The sequence below is a fragment of the Ambystoma mexicanum genome, chromosome 6q (assembly GCF_040938575.1).
Source record: "Ambystoma mexicanum isolate Mex_15411 chromosome 6q, UKY_AmexF1_1, whole genome shotgun sequence".
Lineage (NCBI taxonomy): Eukaryota > Metazoa > Chordata > Amphibia > Caudata > Ambystomatidae > Ambystoma > Ambystoma mexicanum.
The window spans coordinates 606,218,755-606,245,398 of record NC_090937.1 but is presented as its reverse complement, the minus strand read 5'-3'; the positions used below and the strand labels follow the sequence as shown (position 1 = coordinate 606,245,398).

The window sequence follows — 26,644 nt, the reverse complement described above, 5'->3', positions numbered from 1 at the left end:
GAGAGAAACTCAGACGAAGGCATGTCATGCCAAGAATCCAAGGTTGGAGTTGAAGCGAGAAGGAAGTTCGTTAACTCCCCGTTTTTTGTACTTGTCATTAAACAGACTCTCTTTGTCAAACCTTTGAGTTGTCATTATTGATTTGATGCTAGAGTATTAATCTGCATTCTCATCCATCTCACGGGTGCTACTGCCTCATCTTAAACTGCTATTGGGTAACCCCCAGCTGTATGGGCCGGTTGGGGTCCTAGTGCACATAGTGCTTCATCATTTGAGTAACGATGGAATGTGCAGTGCTTCATGCAGATACAGAGTCTCATGACATAGTTGTCCATAGTCTCCCCCCTCTCCTGCATGATGGTGTGAAAGATATGTCTCTCGTAGTCCATGTTGGTGTGTGGCGCAAAATATGTGTGCTTACTAACTCATAGAGTATGTCCCATACTGCTGCTCCTACTGCCAGGATGTAACGCTCACCTGGTATCCACAGGGACATCACTCAGCCTGTCTGACCTCTTACGACCTCAAACCCTTCCCTGGAGTCTACTCGACTGGAGACTGGGTCTGAAACACAGGATTGGTAGAGTTTAACTCCCTATTGTCTCTGTGTGCTTGAACCCCTTCTTCCCCGGGGTCCAACCCTTCCCAAAGCTCACCTTGTTTTCTTGGAAAGTGTGCTCTCCGTCCTGCTTTCAGCGCAGGGGCGCGTTGATTGATGCAGGCTCATTGCTGCCTAGTTACTTCACTGGCAAGAGTCCGACAGGTAAGTATGAGTCTTTTGAACAGTTCTCTAACTTCGTTCCTTTCCTTCCTTAGATGATGGCCGGCGTCCGGGGATGGCGACGTGCTGCTGAGATGAGTAGCGCTGAAGGTGAGTGAGAGCGCGATGCGCGATGTGACCCTTTCGTATTTGTATTGAACTGAGTTCTTTTTCTGTGTCTTTTAGGTGCCGCGACGTTTTCAGCATGGATGCCGGTTATGAAGAAGAAATGCGGTGAGTAAGCGTGATATGCGGCGCCTCTAGATGTTTCCACGCTAACCTGGAGTGTCTTTTCCCTCTTGCAGATGGATGAGAAGTTCCGGAGACAGAGTTCCCCCAGAACGCTGGGATTCAGGTAAGCGTTTGAAGCTCATACAGTCTTTAAAAATAAGCGAAGATTTGCTGAATGCTAACTAATGCCTTTTTTCTGTTCTTTTCCCTTTTCCTTAGGAAGCGGCGTGCCGGGATGGGAATGACATTGCCAAAGATGCCCGCAGAACAGAAGAAGCGATGAATGATGGGCAGAAGCGCCGCAAGGTAAGGCTGTTCCTAACGGTGTTCTTGTTCCTGCAGGAGCTGAGCACAGAAGAAAGATGCAGGCCTACTGGAGACCGATCCGAACACGGTGAGTGTCACCCTGCAGGTGCAGAAAACGCAAAGCATGTTTCTCAGCCTGGGTGTGGCTTAAATAGTCTCTGGGTATCCCAGGTGTCTCTGGGCTGAACCACACCCAAAAGACTAGACCGCACATGCAGTTCTGGGAACCGAAATATGTGGGGGCATCCATCTTGTCCCCATCAATGCACTACAAGTCCAATCCTCAATGTTATCCTATGGGAGTGAGTGAGTCTGGTGCCACAAGCGCCAAGTCTGACTCCAAGTGGTTCTTTGGAGGGATGGAGAGGCCCTTGAGGGCCATGTAGGTGATCGTGGCCTGGCTCCAGCCTGACATCTTGGAGGGCTGGGGACATGAGGGGCAGGAATCATGACACAGGATTAATATATTCTTTTTGCTGTCATCATCCAGGGGGCCCATTTCCCCCACATATACTCTGAAGTCTTTCATCCATCTGGCCCATCGGGGCCCTAAGTCACCTGTGTCTGTAAGGTCAAATGCTTGGGGCAGCTGCCAAGGTGTAACATCTCCCTGGTTTTGGTGGAAAAACCTCTGAAAGCCTGGTAGGCACTGCAACAGGCATGTCCTCCTCTGACATCTTTTATTTTTACTGCTTCACTGTGCATGATCCTGTTCTTCCTCACCTTTGAGGGATGGGGTTTGTTCTCCTGCGCCGGCTGGGCCTGGTTTCCTCTCCTGCAGTGTGGTGCACAGACTCTAGGGGGCCACACCTGCCGAAACTGGGTCTCAACAACACTACTGCAGCACAAGCTGAAAGCCTGCCATGTGCGCCGCTTATTAGGCGGCCACGCTTGTGGATCAGATCACTGCCGCCACCTGGGTTCATTCACCCATGCGGGCTGGTCTGAGCAGCTATGGCGGCCCTCGCCTCTGGATCGCCGTCGCAGCAAGTGTTTGGTCTGTCGGGACCACTCCGGGTCCGATCCCACCTTCGTTGACAATGTTATAGAGTGTACTCACTCTTCTGCGGTGCGGATACAGTATTCCCAGTGCGCCGCATGCTCAGCAATAAACGGGAGGCCCACACGGTAGCAACCGGTCTCAACTCCGTCTTTACCTGCCCCATCCCCACCCTAGTCCCACCTTCCACATAACGATGTGGATTGAACATAAACATGACAGCCATCTTTTCTTTTCTAAATGAATTAAGCTCGTTTGTGTTCCGGGTGTGATGCATGAAAAACTGTAATTCAGTGATGGCATAAGGCACAGATGCAATTAGCCTTGAAGCACACCATAGCGGGCTCTACGGCCATTAAAGACCCATAGAGCACATTTGAGGCCAGGTATCTAGGTGTTTAATGGTTGGTGTAACCCCATATGGCAGGTGATGGGTCTAAACTAGCAGATCTTTGAAGGGGAATGGCTGGGTTCTCAGCCAATCAGCTTCTTTGAATTGTAGTCTATAACCGCACTGTATTTCCACAGCTGTTCCAAGAAGCTGTGCAGGCAAACCTCCAGGTCTCTCCACTAGCATGATTTTCTTTTCTCAATTCCACAATGCACCATAATGAACTAGATTAGCATCCCTTTCAAAATGCCTCTTCGCCATAAGTATAGGCCTCCACACAGGTCAGCGGATAATCACCTTTGGCATTTTCAGTGAACAGTAACTGATTGGAAGCATCTCTAACATTTCCTCACACTCACACATGCACAGAGGTGCAGAAACACACACAAAAGAGACGGACATGGACATGAACACATACAGTGAGGTCAATTGTCATGAACTGCACCTCTTTCGAGAGGCCTCTGAATGTTTGCATTTTGTTCTGACAGGTTAACTCAACTTTTCCCTGATGAGATCTAATCCAAGGCATAATCAGGAACGGAATTGTTTCTCAGAGTTAGGATGCCCCAAAAGTACCCTGCACCTTGTGTGATTCTCCTTTCACCGTGGGCGGTATGCTTTCACTGGTTGGTGGAGGAAGATTGTGCATATTTCAAGTGGGAGTGATGAGGTCACCTGTTCATTGCATCTAGGAGAAGGGTGGGGAGCTCTGAGGGCCAGAGGAACCACCAGCCCTAGGGTGCAGCTTCTAGAGATGGTAAACGGAGGGACCCCCAGAACTCCTTCAGCTCTTTCATACTAGAGACCCAGGTGCAGGTGGTGCCTAGTAGGGAGAAGGATCCCTGAGGCAATAGAGTATGTATCTACCACATGGAGGACTGGAATGAGGCAATTAGTGTAAAAACAAGAACTAATACTGTTACCCCCGCACCTCCAAAAGTAAACCCCAAGTGAATAGACCTCAGAATCCGGGTTCCCAGTTCATTGTACAATCAGATGATTGTCTGTGAGACCCGTTCATTGGTCCATGTGTGGAGCAAGAGCCCTGGTGAGCATATTCTAGATGTGCAACCTCTTGCATGGACTCACGTTCAGGTAAATCTTGTGGCAGACACATAATATCAAGATGTCAAAAGCTCATGATCTGTACACTGCAACAAGGGAAGAACAAACATGTTAACAGGAACATGAAGAGGATTGCAAGCCAGGTCGATGGGTTTTCATTACTTTGTGGCCTACTTCAACTTGGCGGACAGGGGATTTATCCCTTGGGTCTATGGGGACCTAGTCATGGGCTGATCATCTTTACTCCATTATGCACTGCACCGACAAGGCATAACCAACACCGGCCATTATTTTGGGAAGGAGGATGAACTATTATGCAGGGATAAATTGTGGGGCATGTAGCAAATGAGGAATTCAACCCACAAACCAGGACCAGCACTTAATCACCCATTCAGCCACAGTATAAAAGGAGTCACAATGTTGATGACCAGGTGGGAGAAAGGACAGCGTTCCTAGGAGAAACAGTCAACAGGAGAGTGAAGCTAGTAGAAGTAGAAGAAATCAGTAAGCATTAGATGGGAAGCAGGCTGGGCCAGTGACACCTACGATTGAGGGAAACCAAAGCTAGACAGCAGGGGAGCTGGAGGCACCTATTGACCTGCACTCAGAGACAGATAAAGAAGCCACCCCCAAAATTCATAAAGTCAGAAGAAACAAAGCTAGCTGCAAGGTCGAGTCCCAACAGTGCTGGCAACCATGAGTAAAACTAAAGAAACTGTGTTGCTAGTCAGAAACCTCTGGACGTAGCAAGGTCACCTGAACAAATAAACTAGTCCAAACCCAGGTAGGGTGCTACAGATTCTACCAACAAGTACTCAAGTACGGCGCAAAGAACACATACATGTGCTAATCACCAAAACACCTCTAGAACAAGAGGGGTATTCCTGAGGTCTTGTTGTGCCAGGCTGTCAGCATGTCCTTCCAGGAAAGACATCCACCAGATGATCCCATGCACCAAGATTCCAACTAAGACAGACCAAAGCCTGACCAAAGACCACAGACATGGCAGGAAGCCGCATAAAAGAAATGTCCAGGGGCAATTCAATCCATGTGACTGAGTGTTTGGTTTAGCACAGCAATGAGCGGACAACTAGCAACTTTACTTAGTTCTAAGGTTAGAAATGGACTTTGGACCTCACATCCTTCAGACTAGGTCATCACTCTTAGGATGGACTTTGGCTCTCCATTCCTTTAGACTCGATAATCTTTGTGCAGAGGTTTTGTTGAACCTTCTCCCTTACCCTATTGTGTAAGGTCCACTTATGTTGCATCCTTGATCTATAGTCCATCCTCCTACCCATCTAGAAGATACTCAATTGGGGTTTGCCCATGGTATGTGGGGGAAAAAACAGCAGTAATGCAGTGGTAACACATTTGCTGCTGCATTATCGCCCGAATGACCGCACCACTGTACTATAATTTTAGTGGTAAATTGTGGGATTTTCCTGCAGCAAAATTCTGGCAGTAAATATTCCACCTAACTGCAACAAAAAATAGGCAAATATTGGTAGAATTAACGTGGAGTCCAATGGGCTCCAAAAAATGGGGATTTACACCACCTTACACCATTTGTAATTCTGCAGTAAATCTGCGGACCAAGAGGCTCATTACAGGAGTGAAAGTGCAGGAAAAGAAGGCGTAACGGAATTACTGCCACTTTTCCCGCACTGCAATACTTCGAGTATGGCTCTGGAGTGGGGGATTTACCTCCAGCATCATGTTAGAGGTAAATCCTCCCAGTTTCCACCGAAAATAGGAAAAATCTGTGGAATTACTGCAGCGGTAATTCCACCAAAAATTCCCATAGAGTGCAATGGACTCTCAAAAATGGGGATTAAATCTGCCACCGCCACTTGTAATCCAGCGGTAATTCTGCCGGACCAAGTGGCAGTAGCAGTAATTTCGTTTGGCGGTATTTCAGTGGATGTATCACAGAAATACTGCCAAACTTGTAATGAGGCTTAAACTGTTTTACCATTGTGCCATTGCATCACTGGGGATTGCGATCAAGGAATGGATGGCTGCGTTGGAAGTGGCTGAGAACCATGATCCTCATTACAACCTTGCCGGTATACTGGTGGTAAACCTGCCAGGTTACCGGCAAAGGCTGTTGCCGTTTCTGGTACTCAGTCTGGCGGCATTGCCGCCGGATTACGAGTGCCGGAGGGACGGAGTAAATCACCATTCATGGAGTCCTATAGGACTCCATGGGGGGATTTGCCATGATTACCAGCACCAACAATGCCGGTGCCAGTAATGAGGGCTTTGTTTGCCGCTAGGGCACCTGCCTTACCTCCACCTTTTAGCTATAGGTTAGCCAAGGTGACCCACCAGCAAACCCGTAGTAGGGCGGTACAGTAAAGGGCCGGTATCTCCGAATACCGGCACTTTTTTACCAGACTGCTCAATTTGGAATGAGACCCCATGTACCATTTCCCGAGCCATCTTTGTGGCACAACCCAGTTCTAACAATCCTCAATTCGGGGATATGCACAATTAAGGAACTGTGTGCAGATGGGTTAATGTTGATCTTCGAGATCCTTTCATTTGATAGGAGAGGAATGCAAACATGTGCTCCTCTCCAGGTTGTTTAAGAGAACCGGGTGTTTGCTGCCCTTCATCGCCCTAAACACCCCCACCTTGTTTAGGGTCTTTCTGACCGGCTCAGTTTCTGCCACCTTTTCTACAAACATCTCCATGGGTGAAGTAATGACTAGTTGCAGTTGGGAGAGCTGCCATCTCGAATTTGGGCAGGCCATTCCAGCTGATCATTGGATATACATCTGCTGTGATGTTTCACGACTTAAGATAGATTTAAACAAGCATTATATAATATAGCGCATGTGCAATTCTTTACTGACCGGTAATGCAAGTTGCGGGTCATGTTATAGAGAAATGGGGCCACTTTCACACATCTGTTGGGATGTGAAGGCAAAGCCGTGAAGGGTTATAAAGAATATATTTGAAGGCACTGTCCACCGAGTTAACCGTTATGATATGATATGATATGATATGGCATTTGTAACGCGCCCATACACAAGTGTTTCAAGGCGCGACGAGGCAGGGAGGGGGGAACAAGGGGAAGACAGACAACGATCCTACTAGGCCAGATATCATTCAGACCGCGCAAGTGCAGGGGTAGGGGAAGGGAAAAGTGCAAGGGGAAGGGGAGGGGGAAGTGCAGTACAAGTAAGTAGAATATAAATAAATAAATAGGGCCAGCTGGTGGCAAGTGCAAGGTAAGTGCAGACAAGTGCTGGGAAGGGGGGGCTGTAGGGATACAGAGACAGGCCCGCAGTGCAGGGGATGCCAGGGAGGCAGTGCAAGTGGAGAGTGGCTGGGCCCAGGACCGAGGTCGGTGAGAGTGGCGCAGTTGCAGATTCAGTGCAATTTCAGTGTAGAATTTAGCAGGGGAGAGGGACAGAGAAAGCAGAAGCAAAGAGGAAGGTTTTGAGGTGCTTCCGGAACCGGAGATGGTTCTCCTCAAGTTTCAGGGAGGCAGGAAGGCTGTTCCAGAGGGAGGCCCCTGCCGCGGAGAGAGATCTACCCCCAGCTCATTGCTTTGAGAAGCGGCTGACCCTGAGGGAGTTGGTGACGGATGAGCGAAGGGCTCAGGAAGGAAGATATTTAGGAAGAGAGAGTTGAAGGTATTTTGGCCCCAGGCCCCAGAAGGCATTGTGGATAATGCAGAGGGTTTTGAACTTAATCCTCGCAGCCACTGGGAGCCAGTGTAGAGATTTCAGTCCTGGAGAGATACGGTCCCTGGGCTTGAGGCCAAGGACAAGTCTCGCAGTTCTGTTCTGGATGAGTTGCAGAGGGCGGAGAGTGGAGGCAGGCAGATTAAGATAGAGGCTGTTACAGTAGTCCAGCTTCGAGAGAACCAGGGCTCGGGAGACAGTGAGCTTCCGGGGGAAGGAGAGGAAGGGAAGAATACCTCTGAGGAGGTGCAGCTGGTAGCGTTACTTCTTAGAGACGTCAGATATGTGAGGAGAGAAGGAGAGTGTAGAGTCGAAGATGACCCCGAGGTTTTTAGCCTTGCAGGTAGGAGCAGGAAGAGGGCCAAGAGAGGCCGGCCAGAGAGCTGCAGGGAAGGAGGGAGTGGGTGTGCCGATGAGTAGAATCTCAGTCTTACTGGCATTAAGGCAGAGGTCATTGGCGGCACACCATTCCTGGATAGCAGACAGACAGTCAGAGATGAGGGAAGGAGAGGAGGAGGCCGAGGGTAGCCTGAAAATGAGCTGGGTATCGTCCGCATAGCACTGAAAGTTGGGGCAGAGGGCGGCGATGCAGTGGGCAAGGAGTGACAGATACTGGTTGAAAACCCAGGGAGAGAGATTAGATCCCTGGGCAACACGACAGGCGCCAGCCTCATATAGAGATGTGAGAAGGAACACTTTATTTCAGTGCAGGAGTGCTTTTACTTTATTTCAGTGCAGGAGTGCTTTTATTTTACAACCGTTGCAGATGCTTTTGGGATATTTTTGGCAAGTCTAAGAATGAACCTTTTCCATGGAATGCTGAGTTTACCGGGGCCTTCAGTATGGCAAAACAAATATATTAAGACTTTGGAAGCCATCTGTGATGCCACACTGTGTGAACTGGCCCCACAATATGACCTTACTGACAGCCAGAGAAAAGACCTGCTATAATAACAGAAATCTGTTAGAAAAATATGAGAACATGTGGGATTGTGTCATGGCCACAGGCCCCAGAACACAAAATCCACACCATCTAGTGATGGGGGCAATGGGTCACTTGACTCACTTATGTCCCTTTGGGACCCATAAACACAGAGGCCCTGGCAGGACTCAGTCATGGCGCCTTTGGCGCAAGCCTCATATAGAGATGTGAGAAGGAACACTTTATTTCAGTGCAGGAGTGCTTTTACTTTATTTCAGTGCAGGAGTGCTTTTATTTTACAACTTTCCAGGAGGTGAAAGCCTTTATTCCAGAGAACATCCTCATGTGCTGACTCATCGGGTCTGGCTCCCTAGGCCTGGTCTTCATGTGCTAACTCATCAGTGTGGCAGGCTGTGGCAGGCAGGCTGAACCTGGAGGGCGTGTCTTCAGAAGCTCAGCTATATAAGTTGCTCCATCCTTAACGCCGGTGCTTCGCGTTACTGTGCACTCACGTGCAACGTGACGCTCACCGCCGCTTGGACCAGTTTACTTACCTTTGAAACCAGGCGTTCTCCTGCATACTCACCTCCAGGAAACCAGTGTTTCATCTGCAGAGACTCATCTCCTGACATCCATTGATCTTGATCCCGACGTCGCAGCACTGCACTCCGCATCCACAAACTCGGACCCTGTGAAGAAGAAGAAAGACAAGGTTAGAACATCCATCCTAGGGCAGCGCCGCATTTGAACCCTGCGCGCCCCCTAGTTAACAACTTACCAGCTAATGTACCGGTGCAGCTTCGTTCGTCATTCCCTCCGGCTGTCACCTCGAGCTCCGCAGCTTGCCGAGCCGGCAAACATCACCTGCAAGGGAAGAAAGCAAAAGAGCAAACATCAAAAGTGGAACGGACAGCAATACAAGACAACAAACTTTACAATTCAACAAAAACAGACAGGAAAGACAAAGGCTAACAGGAACACTTACCTGAAGTATAGTGGCTTAGTCACAGCAGGACTGGACTACCACGTGCAAGGGACCAGTGAAGGAACTCGGTCCAGATCATACAAGCGCCCCTGCCAGAAGCAGCATGACGGAGTGCTCGCCAAAACTAATCAACAGGTGAGCTTTCCAGGTACAGCGCATACCACGGGTACCACGGTTTGGGAGAAGGGGTCTGGAATGGGATCAGGCGTACAAGCTGGCATACTCACGCCCTCTATTCTCCACGCAGGATCAGTCCCGAGCAGCATCACCTATTACCACCAGTCACCACATAAGCGCAGAGGGCGAAGTCAGACCCGAGCAACCTCACCCCCGGGAAGGCTGCAACCGTGCCCCAACGCCTCCGTAGAGACCAGGTGAGCATAACCGATTGCTTTAACAGGTTATATGTTTGAGGTTCTTTCTTGTAACCCAGGGTTGGATTGGCCCATCTGCTACTTGGCCCATGGCCGGGCCAAAATCATGTGTAGTCCCTGGGGGCCGGTTTCGGCCCATGCCTGGGCCTGTTTGAAAAAAAACATTTTTTTTCGGAAACAAACAAAAAGCACCTGCACCGGCATAATTGATCAAAGCAAGGTAACACATGTCACCTTGCTCTGATGATTAATTTGCATGCATGATGTGTGCATCATAAATTATGATGCATGCATCATTCACATGCTACTGCAGCATGCAGCCAACTTTGCACCGGACCTGTAGATGAATTTAACTGGCCTGCTGTTAAATCTCAGTTATTAGTTTAATGGTATCCACTACAGAATAATTGCTAATTTTACTCTAGCCGATATGATAGCTCAGCGGGTTGAGCGCTCGCTGCTGTGATGTGTGTGTGATCTGCAGGTTCGAATCCGAGCAACACCATCTCAGCCTTTCATCCTTCTGAGGTCGATAAATGAGTAACACAGGTTGGGTGATATTGTGTGCCTATTTGTTCTATAAAAACGAGCTTAAGCATAAGTGCTATACAATAACATATTATCATTTGGCGTTGGACGTCTGCTTGCATTCACAGTAATTTGACAATATGGATCTATACACACAGATATTAATGATACATATAGTGATCCATTCTTGTATGAAATGTATATCACATAAGTGAAATCAAAACCATATTTTTCATTGTGTACTTAGGAAAAATGCTATTTGATGCCACTTCCTGTTTTGTCAAGGGGTGAAAAGCCGTGTTTCATCGCTTCCCGGGGATGTCACTTTCGGGTGGGGTCAAATGACATCACTTCTGGCGATGTCATCAGAGGTCAAGGGTCGTGAGGTGCGGGGTGGGCCACTTGTTTGAGGCGAGGGGTGGGCCACTTTTTCTTAGGTGTACGGGCCTATTTCTTGTCCCAGTCCGACCCTGTTGTAACCAACATCCGTTGACACTTTATCCTCCTACACCGTTCCTTTCCCTGTGTGCATATTTCCTAGTCTTCTGTGCCAACACTCCATTTCCTTTCCATTGTATATACTTTAAGGTGAATTTAGAATTAGATTGGCAAGTTTAGTTAGTTCCAACTCAATGTTTCTTAATGCAATGGGTCAAGACTTTTTGCTGTTGTCCCTATTACGTATTCCAATATATGTTCACTGGCGTAACTGGGGCCCGTGCAGCCCCCGCAGGGCGGGGGGTCCGCTAGCACATGTCCTGGGACGGGGCACCACTTGAAAAAAAAAAATGAAAAAAAATATTTTCTCTAAATATTTCTTTTTTTACATTTCTTTTTTGAAGTCACTCTGCCTTCATAAAGAAATGATTTCCGTTATGGTTCTGTCTTTAACAGAAATAATTTCTTTATGAAGTCAGGGAGATTTCAAAAAGAAACGATCAGCCTCAGTTTGGCGGTAGCCTTGCCGGTAAAATCGTCAGGCTGCTGCCAAACTTGTGCTTTTTTACGGCACCCACAAATGGGCAATGAATAGGTCATTATGGCCCGCCGGACCTTGTAATTGCCCATTTGCGGGCGCCGAAACAGAAAATGCTCCCCATTTCCATTTGATCCCCATAGGGTTCAATGGGAATGAGGGGCTTGGATGCACCAGCACCATTCAGAATGGTGCCGGTGCATCTGACATGCTCTACTCGCGGGTGCCGGTACGCCTGCCAGGTTAGACCTGGCGGGCGGGAATGTACCCGGGAGCAGAACTCGTAGCTTACCGGTACTGTTGTTACCGAACAGGCAAACTTATACTGAGGCCCAATTTCTTTTTTAAGTAATAGAGCTCCCCTTAACCCCAATACGTGTACGTGTGTGTGTGTATTGTGAAAGGGTGTACACTTAAATGTGGAGGTGGCTGCCTGTGTGAGGTTATGGTGAAAGGATACACACAAATGTATGGGTGACTGGGTGTGCGTGTGTGCGTGTACGGTGAAAGGGTGCACATTTAAATGTATGAATGACTTCCTGGGTGTGCCTGTATGGTGAAAGAGTGCACACTTAAATGTAAGGATGGCTGGGTGTGCATGCGTGTATATGGTGAATGGTGTTTGTGCTTGTGTTCAGGGGCTCAACAAAACCTACATTTCGAGGGGCTGATCCTTCAAATGTTGGGAGAGGCTCTAACTTCACGGGTGTTGGGGGGAGGCAAACTTATTTGTGTGGGGGCATCTAACTTCTTTACGCATTTTAATGAGACTGTTCTAGTGCAGCTGCAATGTTACAAGCAGTTAACTCTCTCCTTTAAGTGTGAAAGCACCCACTTATGAACTGTTGTGAGAATGAACAGTCTCCTGTTCCTTTTCTACCCTTCCAATCACTTCCCTGGCATGAAGTACTAAACACACATCAGAATTTTAATTGCCTAAAATATTGGGCATTTGAATGCAGGTACTAACAGTGAAATGCTTTACGTTAGTAACTGCTTGGCCCTTGTTAACAGCGAAACCCAGGTGCTGTTTAACATCTGTGTCCTGTTCTGTCCAGCAACTGCTCTGAAGGTCAGCCAGGTTGAGTCAACATAGCCCAAAATGTCTGGGGGTTGAGTGCTGCAGCCCAGCCAACTGAATATTGTTTACCCCCTACTTGTGTTTAATGCCTTAATTACTTATTGATAACCGTCATTACTCCTGGCCCTAGTCTTCCTTGTCCCTGCACTTGTGTATGAGGCAGTACTTGTGTATGAGGCATTATGCTTCTTACATAAGCACTGTGATGAGGTAGAGGTACATGGAGGTAATGCCTGACTTAGCTACCTGTATCTTCATTACTCCTAATCCCACTCTTTCTCATCCCAGTACTTACCTATGAGGTAAGGAGCCTCAAACATAAGCTCTGGGACAAGGAAGAGGGACATGAAGGTAATTCTGGGCCAAAGAGCTGATTTTGGAGGTTGGGGTAGGGCATGGGAGGGAGAGAGGATGTGTGGGCGGTGGGATTGTGCGATAAATCATAATGGCTGTCCATGTCCAGGCTAAGCAGGCTTGATATGTGGTATTAGTGGCTAGAGAGGCATTTTGATGCAGCCAGTCTAGTTATTCCTCAGTTTCGTATGACTTTTTTTTAACTCCACATTTCTGATAAAGCAGTCCTGCTAAGTGTAATTAACTAGCTAGATTGGCATTTGGGTGCTGCCAGTCTAGCCATTTCTTACTGCAGCATTGTATATTTTTTTGAGCATCTGTGATAAAATGATATTATATAAGTCTATTATAAAACGCCTGTACACAAGTGTTTCTTGGCGCGACAAGCAATGGAGTGAAGATAGAGGGTGGACAAGACAAATGATCTTACTAGGCCTTGTGTCATTCAAGTGCGAGAATGATAAATGCAAGGGGAAAGGGAGGGGGGAAGTGCAAGGAAGAAGGGAGGGGAAAACAGGGCTGTAATGCTCTGAGTAAGTGCAGCCAGGACAGTGCGGCTCTGGGTAGTGCAAGGAGAACAAGGGACTATAGGGTTACAGTTACAGTCCCTAAGTGAGTGGTAGGCCGTTGGCAGTGCAAGGGTGACTGATCAAGAAAGAACCTGGACTCAGTGAGACTCTGAGGGTAGCCAAGAAAACCAGTTGATACAGCAGACAGGTAGGTCAGGTAGGTCAGCAGGGGAGGGAGAGAGTGAAAGCACAGGAGAAGAGGAAAGTTTTGAGCTGCTTCCGGATATCAGGTGGTCCGCTAAAGTTTGAGAGGGGCAGGGAGGCCATTCCAGAGGGAGGCATCTGCAGAGGAGAGAGATCTACCCCCCCCCCCACTCTCCTGAAGAAGTGTCTAGCCCTTAGAGAGTTGGAGGTAGCCTGGGGAAGGGCTTGAGAAAAAATGTATTTTGGAAGAGAACGTTGGATGTAGTGTGGGCCCGACCCCAGAAAGCCTTGTGGACAATGCAAAGAGTCTTGAACTTGATTCTTGCAACCAGCGGGAGCCAGTGGAGAGATTTCAGGGCTGTAGAGATATGATCCCTGGGCTTGTGGACAAGGATACGTCTTGCTGTCCTGTTCTGGATTAGTTGCAGAGGGCAGAGAGTAGAGGAAGGCAGCTTGAGAAAGAGGCTGTTGCAGTAGTCCAGCCTAGAGACAAACAGAGCTCTGGGGACAGTGAGCTTCTGGGGGAAAGTGAGAAAGGGAAGAGTCCCTTTGAGGAGGAGCAGCTGGTAGGTAGTGGGACTTCTTGGCGACGTCTGAGATTCAAGGAGAGAAAGATAGAGTGGATTCGAAGATGAGACAAAAGATTTTTTGCCTCGCAGGAAGGCGAAGGAAGATGGCCCACGGTGGGCGGCGAGAGTGTGAGAGGGAAAGCAGGGACAGGGGTCCCAATGAGAAGGATCTCCATCTTCATGGCACTAGGGTAGATATCGTTGGAGGTCCACCAATCCTGAATCATGGATAGACAGTCTGGAATGAGCAAGAGAGGAGAGGAGCCTGAATGAAAGCTGAGTGCCATCCGCATAACACTGAAAGTTAGAGGAGCAGTTAGAGATCAGGTGGGCCAAAGGGGCCAAGTAGAGGTTGAAAAACCAGGGTGAGCCCTGGAGAATGCCACAGGTAGAGAGAGAGGTGGCGGAAAGAAAGGGACCAAGTTGGACCTGGGAGGGGCAGTCCAAGAGGAAGGAGGTCAGCCACTCCAGGGCCTGATCCGTGATGACCAGGCTCTCACGTAGTCGATTGATCAGGATGGCGTGGTTGACTGTGTCGAAAGTAGAGGAAAGATGAAGGAGGATTAGGACAGAAGGAATGCTGTAATCAAGGTTAGAGAGCAGATCTTCATGGGTGTTCAGGAGAGAAGTTTCCGTGCCTCTGGCAGCTCTGAAGCCAGACTGATGGTCATGGAGACAACCAACAAATTCAGTGTGGAGAGTAAGCTGTGAGATGGCCGTCTTGTTTCTGAAGAGTTTGCCCAGGAAAGGGGTGATGGAGATGGGCGATAGTTCGCCAGACAGGTAGGATCAGCAGACGGCTTCTTGAGGAGTAGGTGCACAAGGGAGTGCTTAAGGGCAGATGCGAACGTTCCAGTGGTGAAAGAGTGATTACAGAAACCGCCGAAGGTGCAGCAAGGGTGTCAATATGGTCCTTGATGGTTCTGGAGGACCAGGGAAGCACTTGTTTGGACGACACTTTCATGGATCGGACTTGTCTAGAAACCTTGTCAGGTGTTGTCAGGAAGAAAGAGGAGACATGAGGAGGAGAGGTAGAGATGGCCAAAGGGGGGCCGAGAGAGGAAGAGGGAGAGGAAGAGGAGATAGTGGACAGGATGTCCTGAGGTTTAGCGGAGAAGTGAGAGGCCAGAGCCATACACAGGGCCTGGGAGGGAACAGGAGAGGTGGAGACCGCAACAGGATTGACCAGTTCCATGCAGATTTTAAAGAGTTTAGCTGTGTTGTTAGAAGCAGCAGAGACCCGGGCTTGAATGTGTGCTCTCTTCTTGATCAGTGTTATTGCTTAGACTGGCATTTTTGTGCAACCAGTCTAGGTATGTTTAAATGTGGCCTGGCATGCTTTTCTGTAATGTTATGACGTGTCTACACTGGTCTACATTGTGCAGCCAGTGGGACATGTTTTCAATGTGGCATGGCATTTTTAACAGCAAAGCATTAATGTCCCTGTGCTCTGTTGGTAACTTGCATCTATTGGAATGGTGTTACCCTACAAAACAATTGCAAACACTCTGGCTTTTTAGCCAATTATTCTCAGATAGTGTGATGTATATTGCATTAAAACACAAATTTATATCTTTCTCCTAGTACAGTGTGCGGCATACCCCTTCAGCAGCACATTCATGGGTATTGTGCAAGCGCGATAATCTAGGCCTGCCCAGAGTGTAGTACAACCCGTGATTTGTTGCCAGGTTGGGGGCCCTCAGCATGACATGCAGGGAGACCCCCACATTTTGTGTTACGCCACTGTATATCTTGACCTTTGATTTGCGTACTTATATCCGATAAGATAGCTCAGCGTGTTGAGCGCTTGCTGATGAAATCTGTCTGATTTGCAGATGACAGTTCCGAGGTCGATAAGTGAGTACCACCTTCGTTGAGGCTGATGGTGATGTGTGTAAACATGTTCTATGTACAGCGCTAAGCGCTCCATATATAACAAATCACTATCACCTTTCAGAACGATGCTTTTGCAGGGCAACAAAGTGTTGTTTTTAATCACTTAGATGTGATGTGAATCTAGATGGGGCTCAGCTGAATGGCTACAATTAACACATTACTTTTGAGGCAACTGTTTTTGCAGACAGAAATGCCTAAAACCATTTACAGACTGTACACAAATGGGGATGGGCAGAGCCTGCTTACAAGTACCCAATTACAACAAAACAATATAATGTCATAAGTCATTCGACATGTCCAACACACTGCAATCCTCTTAAAATGCCATTAAATTATGACACTGGACTATGTGTTATACCATTCGCTTTGTCTCGTAGAGACAGGTGCCACAACTGGAGAACAACTGAAAATAGCCCTGTTTTTACAATGATAAACCGTTGCACACCAACACTGCCGCAACATGTCCAAAATAAGAGTACTTGTAGTCCCAAATGAACACATCTTAACATTGAGCACAAAGAAACAATTTACCAATTGCTGAATGGTGCTAATTACAAAGAACAAGGTACCCAGTGATAAAATCGCAGCAAAAATGTTGCCTGTAAGAAAAATCGTGGCATTTTTGGTTTGACCCGTTAAAGGTGTACCCCATTACACGATTTAAGGGGGGTGGGGGATGAGGGGGTGTCCCACGCTCCCCTTAAATGGTATAATTGGTACGGGTGTTGCGGGTGCCCCCCCATCCTTTACATGGATTGCAGCGTCAAAAAAAAACACAGCCTTTTTGCCGCGATATTTTGTGTCCACAGCCATTTTTGCCGTGATTTTAACACATGAAACCCAGAAAAAGCAGATCGATGCCGCTATAGCTAAGCGTTTAATTTGCACACGTTTCCATACATCGGCGTGTACATATTTAACAGCCTGCTTTGCAAAGTTCCCCAGGTGATGGAAAAAACATCTTTTCCATACACACTCTAATGTTACACCAAAGGTAGACGCAGATTTGCATGTTTCTCAGTTGATTCGTTTCAGGTGTTTAGCTGCTTTGAGGGGACCAATGTGGCTTTATGGTAATGGTTTCTGTATTCATTTGTTGACGCTTCTCCGCAGAGACAATCGACGGCTACGCACCGCGGCGGAAATGTTCTTGGAAGTGGTACAGAAGAGGGACTTTCCCGAGTTCATCACCACCTACCTGAACCAGGAGCACACCTTCCTGCAAGGCCGTTTCTAAAACATGATATTCACAAAAAGTAAAATCAAGTCTTGATATCCTCTTGTTGACAAATTTGCTGAGGAAATATTACTGATACATCTATACAATTGTAAAAAATAAAATGTCTCTGTTTTAACAGTAGAGAAATGTAGTCAATCAGGTAATTAGACAAATGTAGCAGCAAATCTATAATTAGCAGAACTTGACTTCCAGTCAAACTGTACACTTAAAAAAATGACTTTACCCCAAATGCCAAAATGGTTTAAAGATAGCCTTTGTCAAGGTTGATAGCAATGAAGATATCTTACTAATGGGTGTCTGTTCAACTGTTCAGGGGCAATGGGTGTTTTAAGATGTGTTTACGACTGTGCAGACTGCAATTATAGTTTACAGTTTACTTCCCATTAGACATTTATCCAGACAGGCTTTTCCTGACCTAACATGGCACTTTTAGGTAGCCCCTGATTGGATTAGGCTCATTACGAGTATAGCGGAACAGGAAAAAAGTGGCTCTAACAGAATTACAGCCACTTTTCCCTCTGCAGAGTTTGGCCCTGGTGTCAGGGATTTACCTCCAGCATCAAGCTGGAGGTAAATCTTCCCACTTTCTGCTGAAAAATCAGCAAAATTACCATGGCGGTAATTCCGCGGGCGATAATTCTGCCAAAATCCCCCATGGAGTACGACCGACTCCAAATTAATGGGGCCTAACACTGCCACCACCACTTGTAATCCGGCGGTAAATCCGCCTGTCCAAGTGGCAGAAACAGTAATTCCGTTGGCTGGTATTCCAGGGGATTTGCCACCAGAATACCGCTCATCTCGTAATGAGGCCCAAACTCCATTCCTATCATTACCTCTGTGTTGTGTCCCCACCAGGTTCGGGGAAGGCCCTTTCCTTAAAGAATAAGCGGAGCCCAGATGCGTTGCAATTTATCTTTATTACTTACATACGGCAACTGCCGGAAACCCGTGCCCGCCCCTCCCTAACCCCAATGTCATGTCCTCTTCCTTCCGTGCTCTCGGGTGGCCTCAATTAGGCCACGCCCACATAACAGTGTGGACTCGCGGACATCTCCTCCCTTTTTAACCTCAGCGTCCTTACCCCATTTCTTCTATGAGCCGGACTGGCTTCATGCGGCTTCTCTGCGGGCGACGTGTGCTTCTGGGGGTGACCCACTCCCCAGCGGGGAGCTCAGTGTCTCGCTCCCCTTCTGACTCTTCTCCATCTCCTTGGTACAGCTCATCTCGCATTTTTTCTTCTTAGCTTTCGCTGTTCCTTTCCATTGTCCCATTGTGGACCACCCGTTTGAAGTATGACACGTTTCTGGTTATTGACGAGCAGTCATTTCCTTGGGCGGTGATCATTTTGCCTTTCTTGTTCGTCACTACGAGTGGGGTGGGTGCAAACGTGGCGTCTTCTTTCCTTATCTTCGGTTGCTGAAGCCACACTTCATCTCCCACCTGTACCGGTGCTTCTCTCGAACGTCTCTTGCGGTCTGCTGCTTCTTTCATCTTTGCCTTGGCTGTTTCAACATTCTGTTTGGCTTCTTGTTCCAATCCGGTCATTTCAGCGGTTCGGGGGTCTTCCAGTAGTCTCGTCTTAACTGGTCTTCGGAACATTAGATCCACCAGGCATATCCCTGTTGTGCTGTGGGGTGTGTGCCAGTATTCTCTCAGCAGCTGGTTGATGGCTTGCTCGAATGATTTGTTCTGAATTTTCGCTATCTGGAGTGTTCTTTTAATGCTGGCCATGAATCTTTCGACCATGCCATTTGCCTGCGCCCATTGCGGGGTGATCTTGCGGTGTTGAAATCCCATGTATTTGGCAAAGTTGTGAAACTCGTGACTTGCAAATGTGGGGCCATTGTCCGACTTTATGACTTTTGGTATTCCATATGCTGATAGCATTCGGCCTAGGGCCGGGATGACGCTGGCGGTCGCGCTGCTTTCCACTATCTGCGCGTCCGGGAACCTTGAGTGCTCATCCATGAGGACTAGTACATGGGTGCCATCTCTGAGAGGCCCGAATAGGCCCACCGCGAGTTCCTCCGAGATCTGTTTGGGCAGTGGTGACATTTGTAGTGGGTTGGGGTGTGGAGGCGGCCCTACTTGTGCGCAAATGTTGCATCCCCCCACAATGTTATCCACCAGCTTGTCGAGTTGTGGAAACCACACCTTTTGACGGAGGAGGCGCTTGGTGGCTACCACTCCTCTGTGACTCTCGTGCGCCAGGTGCACTGTCCGTTCCCGGAGTTCCTTCGGAATCACTACTTTTTAACCTTTGAGCACTATGTGGTCTTCGACCACTGTCAGTTCATCTCGCACCTGGTCGAGCCATTTGACATCCTCTCGCACTGTTTCGCCTTCCGACCTGGCTTGTTGTCTCATGAGTGCTTTCTTGTTTGATAGTAGGCAGTGACGCACGATCCGAAGTGCTGGGTCTTGTTCTGAGTGTTTGTTCAGTTCCAGCCATCCTACCGGTAGGGGCTGCAGGTGGTGGATTGTGTAATTTATGTAGGCATCCGCTATGGAGGGTTGTGGTTCTGCTGGCCCCGTGGGGTGTCGGGATAGGTAATCCGCCATGTTTTCGTCTTTTCCTGGGCGGTATACCACCGTGAATTTATAATCTTGCAGGCGTAGGCCCCATCTTGCTATCCTTGGGGGCATTCGTGCTCTTGGATCGCCGCAGATGGTTAATAGCACCTGGTGATCCGTTTCAATCGTGATTTTTTTTCCGAATAAGAACAGGTGAAAGTACTCGCACGCCCACACAACTGCCAAGCTTTCCTTTTCCGCTTGGGAATAAGCCTGTTCTGTGGCGGTGAGACTCCTGCTGACGTAGGCCATTATGTAGATGTTGGGCGGGTCTGATTGATCTTTCTAGGTCAGTATGTTGCCAAGTCCGACTGGGCTGGCATCTACAATGATTTCAGTGTTTCTCTGGGCGTCAAAGTATGCCATGTCCTCCGCATGCGAGGTGGCATTCCTGATGTTCTCAAAAGCCTGCTGACACTCCGTGGACCATGTGAATGGAGCATCTTTGCGGGTGAGCAGGCTTAGCGGGTTGCTGATGATGGCTTAGTCCTTGAAGTACCTGGAGCAATAGCTGGCTAGGCCTAGAAATTATCGCAGATCTGACGTGTTTTTGGGTGGCGGGGCTGAGTTTAATGCTGTGACTTTGTCCGGGTCCGGGCGCATCCCTTTTTCTGAGAAGATGTGCCCAAAGAATCTCGGCGCTCCTTTGGAGAATTCGCACTTTGTCTTATTCAGTGTGAGTCCCGCCTCTTCTAGAGCCTGGCATACCCGGTGCAGAGCTCTGTCATGTTCTTCTTGTGTTTTTCCGTATACAAGTACATCATCAGAGTAATTCAGGCAGTTGGAGACGTGTCTGATTACTCTATGTATTTCCTCCTGGAATATCTCGGCTGCTGACGAGATGCCGAAGCTGAGTCGTTTATACTGGAGTAAGCCGAGATGCGTCACAAACATGGTGATGTACCTAGATTCTGGGGCAATTTCATTCTGGTGGTATCCTTTAGTTAAATCCAATTTGGAAAGAGGTGAATCATGTCCGTTATTCTGGGTGACTGGTGTCTTTCTCTTTCAATGGCTACGTTTGCCCGGCGCATGTCAACACACAAGCGTATGGACCCGTCAGGGGATTTCTTAGGGACGGGGACAATGGGTGATACCCATGGTGTGGGACCTGAGACGGGCTCGATGACATTCATTTTGATAAGTTTGTCCAATTCCTCCTCAACCTGCCGCTGAATTTTGATTGGTATTCCGCGGTAGTGCTGCGCCACAGGTTCAATTTTCGGGTTGATATGTAGGTGTACTTTTCTATTGTTCAGTTTTCCGAGACCGTTAAACAGTTTGGGGAATGTCTGCTCAATGACTTCCGTCTTGGCAAAATACTTGTGAGCCATTAGCTGATATAATATGTGCACGAGTCCCATCTCTACAGCTGTGCGAAAACTCAGGATGCATCCGCTGTTGGTTTCCATTTTCAGGATGTGCAGGGGAATTTTGGCTGCATGGTCCTTGTGCGTGCACCAAGCCGTGATCATGCCCTTGCAAGGTAGTGGTGTTGTCGCACCATATGGGTAGATGTCGACGGGATTGGGCTATGTTGGGTGGCCATGGAGTTGTTGAGTGCCCATACATACCCCTTCTTCCTCTGATCCTCTTCCGACGATGGGTGTCGCTGCTGGAGGAAGAGCGCATCTCGATGTATCGGACCAAGCGTCTCCTTTGCGAGCATCTGGATCCTTCGCGGGGAGGTGGACCCGGGCGGTCTCTGTCCTACCTTCTGGGTGTGGCTTGTTCATCCTCCCTCCTTGTGGTCGGCGTGCTGCGTCGTGTAGGGACCTGGTGTGTTTTTGCACATTGCTCTGTAATGGTCCATACCCCCGCAAGAGGCGCATTGTTGGCCCATGGCGGGGCATTCAGCCACGTGCAGGTATTCATAGCCGCATCTGTAGCAAGTGGCATCAGGGCGCTTGCCTCCTAGGCTGGGGGCTGTGTACAGTTTGTTTATGGTGTCGGGATTGCTTGTGGGTTGTTGGATGGTGACTTTGCCCAGGCTATCCAGTTGCGACTCTACCGCAGCTTCCATGCGAGCAAGCGCCAGGATCTCATCCAGGGATCTTTGTTTTTGTAGAAGCTGCTTGCGGAATGGTTGTGACAGGCATCCAGCAATGATCTGTGATCTCAGTGCTTCGTCATTCGAGTACCTGTGAAACTCGCAGTCTTTTAGTTTAATGCAGAGTCGCATTACAAAATTGTCTATGGATTCGCCTTTTTCTTGTCGTGTGGTATGGAATATGTGGCGTTCATAGTCTGTTAGTGTGTGGGGCAAAGTATTGGGAGAGTTTGTCATGGAGTTCTCCATACGTTACTGTTTCAACATTTAATAACTCACCTGCAGTGTCTCTTACCGCTGGTCCCACTGCCATGAACAGTGTGTTTTTGAGTCTCTCATCATCTTTGAGCCCTATGGCGCCAGCGTAGAACTTGAAATCTCGCAGCCACGTGGTCCAGCGGGGTGCCAGGTTTGAGGTGTCTCTTATTTCAAATGGGCCTGGCATGTGCATGACTTGCGCAGCGCCACTTGCCTCCTGCTTCGGTTGGCCATCTCCTTTTGTGTTGTCTGCGCCATCTGATGAGGATGCGGTGGCTTGTGCTGTGTCCGACATGTTTGAGTTTCAGCTTCGTGATGCCTTCTGTAGTTTGGGACTTCTGTGTCTTCCAAGATTATGTTGATCTCTGTGGTTGGCGTATATCAGGCGTTTTCCTTGGCTTTGATGTGAACGTTTCCTTGTGGTGTTTCTCCTTCCTTCATGGAAAGTTTCCTTTGCTTGCTTTGATCAGCTGCCGTGACTTTATGGCTTTGCGGGTGTCAGCCAGCTGGGGGCGTGATCGTGTCACGTTCTTCCCCACCCCTCCCCCGATGGTTGTGTGGGCCGTGACGCCCGTTCCTGCTCCTCTGCTTCCCTTGGCTGGTGCAGCAGGAGCGTTGCTGGAGTGTCGGGGTGGCCGCGAGTGAACGGTGCTGCGTGTGCCTGACACACGCGTGATACGCGTGTCTGCGCATCGAGCCTAGTTTCTGCTGGCACGTCTGATTTTGGGAGGCGCGCCGACGCGCTGAATTGCCTGACGGCAGGCCTCACTCCTAGGCACGAATGGGTTGGGCACACCTCATCGCCATTGTTGTGTCCCCACCAGGTTCGGGGAAGGCCCTTTCCTTAAAGAATAAGCGGAGCCCAGATGCGTTGCAATTTATCTTTATTACTTACATACGGCAACTGCTGGAAACCCGTCGCCCGCCCCTCCCTAACCCCAACGTCATGTCCTCTTCTCGGGTGGCCTCAACTAGGCCACGCCCACATAACAGTGTGTACTCGCGGACACTCTGGTCCCTTCAATCCCATGATTCATCCAAGCAAGGGGTTCTGCCCTAGTACAATTTGTACAAGTCCCCAGGAGTTCTCTATATTTGCTTCTTGACATCAGGCAGACAGAAGAACACTGGAGCAGAGCAGTCATGCATTACATATCTATCACAATCAAAAACAGCAGAGTGCATATGCACTGTAAATTTCCAAGTTATCCAAACGTTTACAAAAATAAACCATGCAGCCTTTCTAGCTATTCCTAAAAGAGTTGCCATCTTTACAAAACGTATTTGCGTTTTCAGGTTATGATACGAACAGAGCCAATATGTATTTGTAATTTATATATGCATTTGTGTTATATGGTGCAAACCTGGTCCAGGGCAACAGAGCGTTGTGCAAGAGTTCAAGGAACAGGAGGACAGTACGCAGTGGGTACGCAGCAGTGGTATAAACGGAGGCAGAGTAACCTAAATCCCGCCTAGGAATTGCCTGCAGAGGAGGCGTTTCAGTCTCTGCCTAAATTGTAGGGTTGCGGGCACTAGAACCGGGGCGCATCAGGCGGACTGTTTCCTGTTCTTTAAACCGGGGGCGTGTCTAGTTTGTAGCCCAGCAGTGGCCGGTCTCCTGGAGGAGCATGAACAACCAGATGCGTTAGGTTTGTCTTCAAAGCCGGAGTCTGGGTTGTGGTTGCCTTGTAGGTGATCCAGGCAATGTACTAAGGAGCGTTGTTCATTTAAAACGACAATCATGACGCTTAACTAAAGGTTTATAACAGCGCTTTATAAACTAATGACAAAAACGTCGCATACAAAATGTTAAAGTACATTTTTTAATATATTCCTTTTTCCTTTCCCCATTGTCTCTCTTTTATTTCTTTAGGTTTAAATGATTCAGTTTCGGGTTAAATTGATTCTTCAGGAATTCTTTCACAAATGCGCATTACAATATTACTGTGTAATTAGGGTTATTGTTGGGCATGGCAAACAAGTATTGACTATATGTTTTGTCACATCAATATTGTGTAGTCATACGATACTTGCATGTGAACATATTGAGGATTATGATAACTGCTTTGCATTGAAGAAGCCCATATGAGTGATGTACGTGCTAGCACCAATTCTGCAAAAATGTGTTTTTATGAAATATGTATTCAACTGCATTGAAAAAATAATGTTGACTATTAATGTACCATGGGTATAGGAAGTTCAAAGATCCATGCCAATGACAGCCCAGCAGACATCTCAGTAGCCCCTGTCCCTAAAACAATGGCACCATCATCTCCGGGATGGGCTCTTAGACAATCCCAGCTGATTAATTTTGATACCATCAGTACCAGGATATCCCAGAGACCGCAGCAACAATCTTGGGGGGAAGGTGCAATTACACTGATGGCAGATACCAGGACTAAAGGGACCCCGAACAGAATGCAATCTAATGCACCCAGGGATGGGGGGTTGATGGATAGGGGCTCTTGCGAAATGACCAACATGGGGCCTGCGAATGCACCGATGCAGGTTGAACAAGCAGAGGCCAATGGTGATTCTCATTCTGGTGTTGTTTTCCCCAATCTTATCTTTCCCTGTGCCGCCTTTCCCCACCCAGGCACAATACCAATCCCCACTGCTGACCTGGACGGGGTGGATGATTCAGGGGGATAGATTGAGTGGGGGGGGGCTTCACCTGCCAAGGAGGGTACAAGGGGGGACCCAAATGCCTTGTTAAATGCTGTGCCCCCTGTACCGGTTGCCAATATTGCTACCTACCTTAACAATGCAAACCCTGACCCGGTTATGCCGGGGCATTCCAGCGGCTGCAATGAGAGCCAGAAAATCAAAAATTCAGTTTCCAACAAAGTGCCTTCGTCCCCAAGAGCCTTAAGGGGCATATCCACACCATAGGCACTCACAAGGTCACCTCACACTCAACTGCGTCGTTTTTTGCTCCTAGGGTAGAAGGTGATCTTGGGGCGAACGCCCTGATGAGAAAGCCACCTAGTGGAGCAGACTCTGTGTCAGTGAACCATATTGCCACCTGCATCCAGCTGACAGTTCCTGGAAGGGGAGGGTATATTTACCTACACAGGGTCCCCAAGTTAGCCCCTAATCTCTACGATCCCAGAGAGGCCCTTGGAAATAAGTGTACTCACTGGATCTGGGCTGTGCAGGGCTGCCTTTTGGTCACACAGGATAAAATATGAAGGTGTACACGATTGCACTATCAGGGGGAAAGTACCCATGATTATGTCCAAATTGGATTTAGGGAGCCAAGTCTGGGGAAAAGTGTATTGGACTGATTTGTTTTTTATTGTTATTGTTTGATATGCGTCATGATGTACTTTTATGGCCAAAATATAGTTATTCTTTGATTAATTGAATATACTATATCATCATATTTTCCTCATCAGGATTAGCAGGATGTTCACTAGCTCAACAGTGTAATATTGCATTAAAGTATAGCAGATATTTTCTGTGGGCAAATAAAATAGCTGCACTTTAAGTCTTGTATTGATGAAACCTCCTATAAATTCTAACCATTTTTATACATTAAGTGGAGACTAAGTGGTCTCCTGCGGTCCGCTGGAGGCCGTCTGGAGGAGGCGCCTTACTGAATGAGCAAACCTACTAACTTAAGACTTAAGGTAATTGACGCTTGAAACACGGCCTTGCTGAAGCAGTTGCTGCTTTATTAACTATTTCGCACCCACTACTCTGTTCTCCATACTGCGGCTGTTTGCAAACTTACTGACTTCCGGAAATAAATCCTGGCTACTTTTTTTCTTAACGTGCTAGTCATTTTATTTGCATTCCTCATTTTAAATTGAGCGTTTATCTCCGAATTGGGATCCCAGGGGGCCGCAGATGTGACTGGGAGCCGTGTGGCACTTACCCAATCCCGGAGCAACCCTTCTAACTATGTTATTCTCCAGCTGAGGGCTTTTGCGGCGACCTCGCAGGGTCAGTGCCTTGAAGCCGCTTGGAGGTTATTCATCTTGGAGCAATTTGATTGAATATTCTACCTTTCCAACTAAGGTTTGGCCTGTGACTGCGGGTTTAGCGCCTCGGAACCATCCTGGAGAGTCAATCAGGATCATTTTTTGAATTGGTTTAAATTTTCTTGTGTGGTTTAGTCGGTGAAGTAACTTTTTTGCGAATGAACTCAAATTCTACCTATAACTACTCTCTACTTTTCCTTCAACGTGTCCCTGTGATTTTTTTTCTTTTTTTTTTACAAGCTGATGCATTTGCGAAGAGGGAATCCCCTCACAAAAAGGATTGGCTCTTGCCCATACATCACGGATGAGGAAATGTTGAAGGCAGCTAGTCTCTCGTTGCCGCTTTCTCCCAATCAACTAATTTCGGCGCCAGTGGCCAGGGGAAGGGTGACTGCTCCCAAGACGGTGAATGGGGAGGTGGGGAGGGTGTGGTGTGGGGGGGCGGGGCAGTTATTAGCCCGGGGAACACCAAAGTCCGTTTTAAAGGGAAAAGACTCAGGGAATAAATTAATAACTACTTTTTTTCCGAAAGGCAATCCATTAAGATCCCAGGAACCACTGCAAAACTCCCCCATGTCACAGGACGGACCTAACAGCAAAACGCGAGTCGATACCTCTCAATTATCCCAACTCTTGGACAAAGATGATGAACTCTCTCTCTGTGAGTCTTCAGACCTTTTTAAT

At 48.0% G+C, this 26,644-nt stretch overlaps 1 protein-coding gene across 6 annotated transcripts in view; it reads left to right on the top strand.

The window, feature by feature from the left end:
- Positions 1–26,644, top strand: part of LOC138516167 (malate synthase-like) — a 494,080-nt gene that overhangs the window by 428,280 nt on the left and 39,156 nt on the right. For 5 of the 6 annotated variants that reach the window (XM_069631089.1, XM_069631087.1, XM_069631091.1 and 2 more), the window contains one exon: positions 16,963–25,749. In XM_069631089.1, the coding sequence (XP_069487190.1) occupies positions 16,963–17,086 (124 nt within the window). In that variant the 3' untranslated portion in view covers positions 17,087–25,749. Of the gene's footprint in view, positions 1–16,962; positions 25,750–26,644 lie in introns of those variants that run through there. The other variant, XM_069631088.1, reaches the window with a different exon arrangement.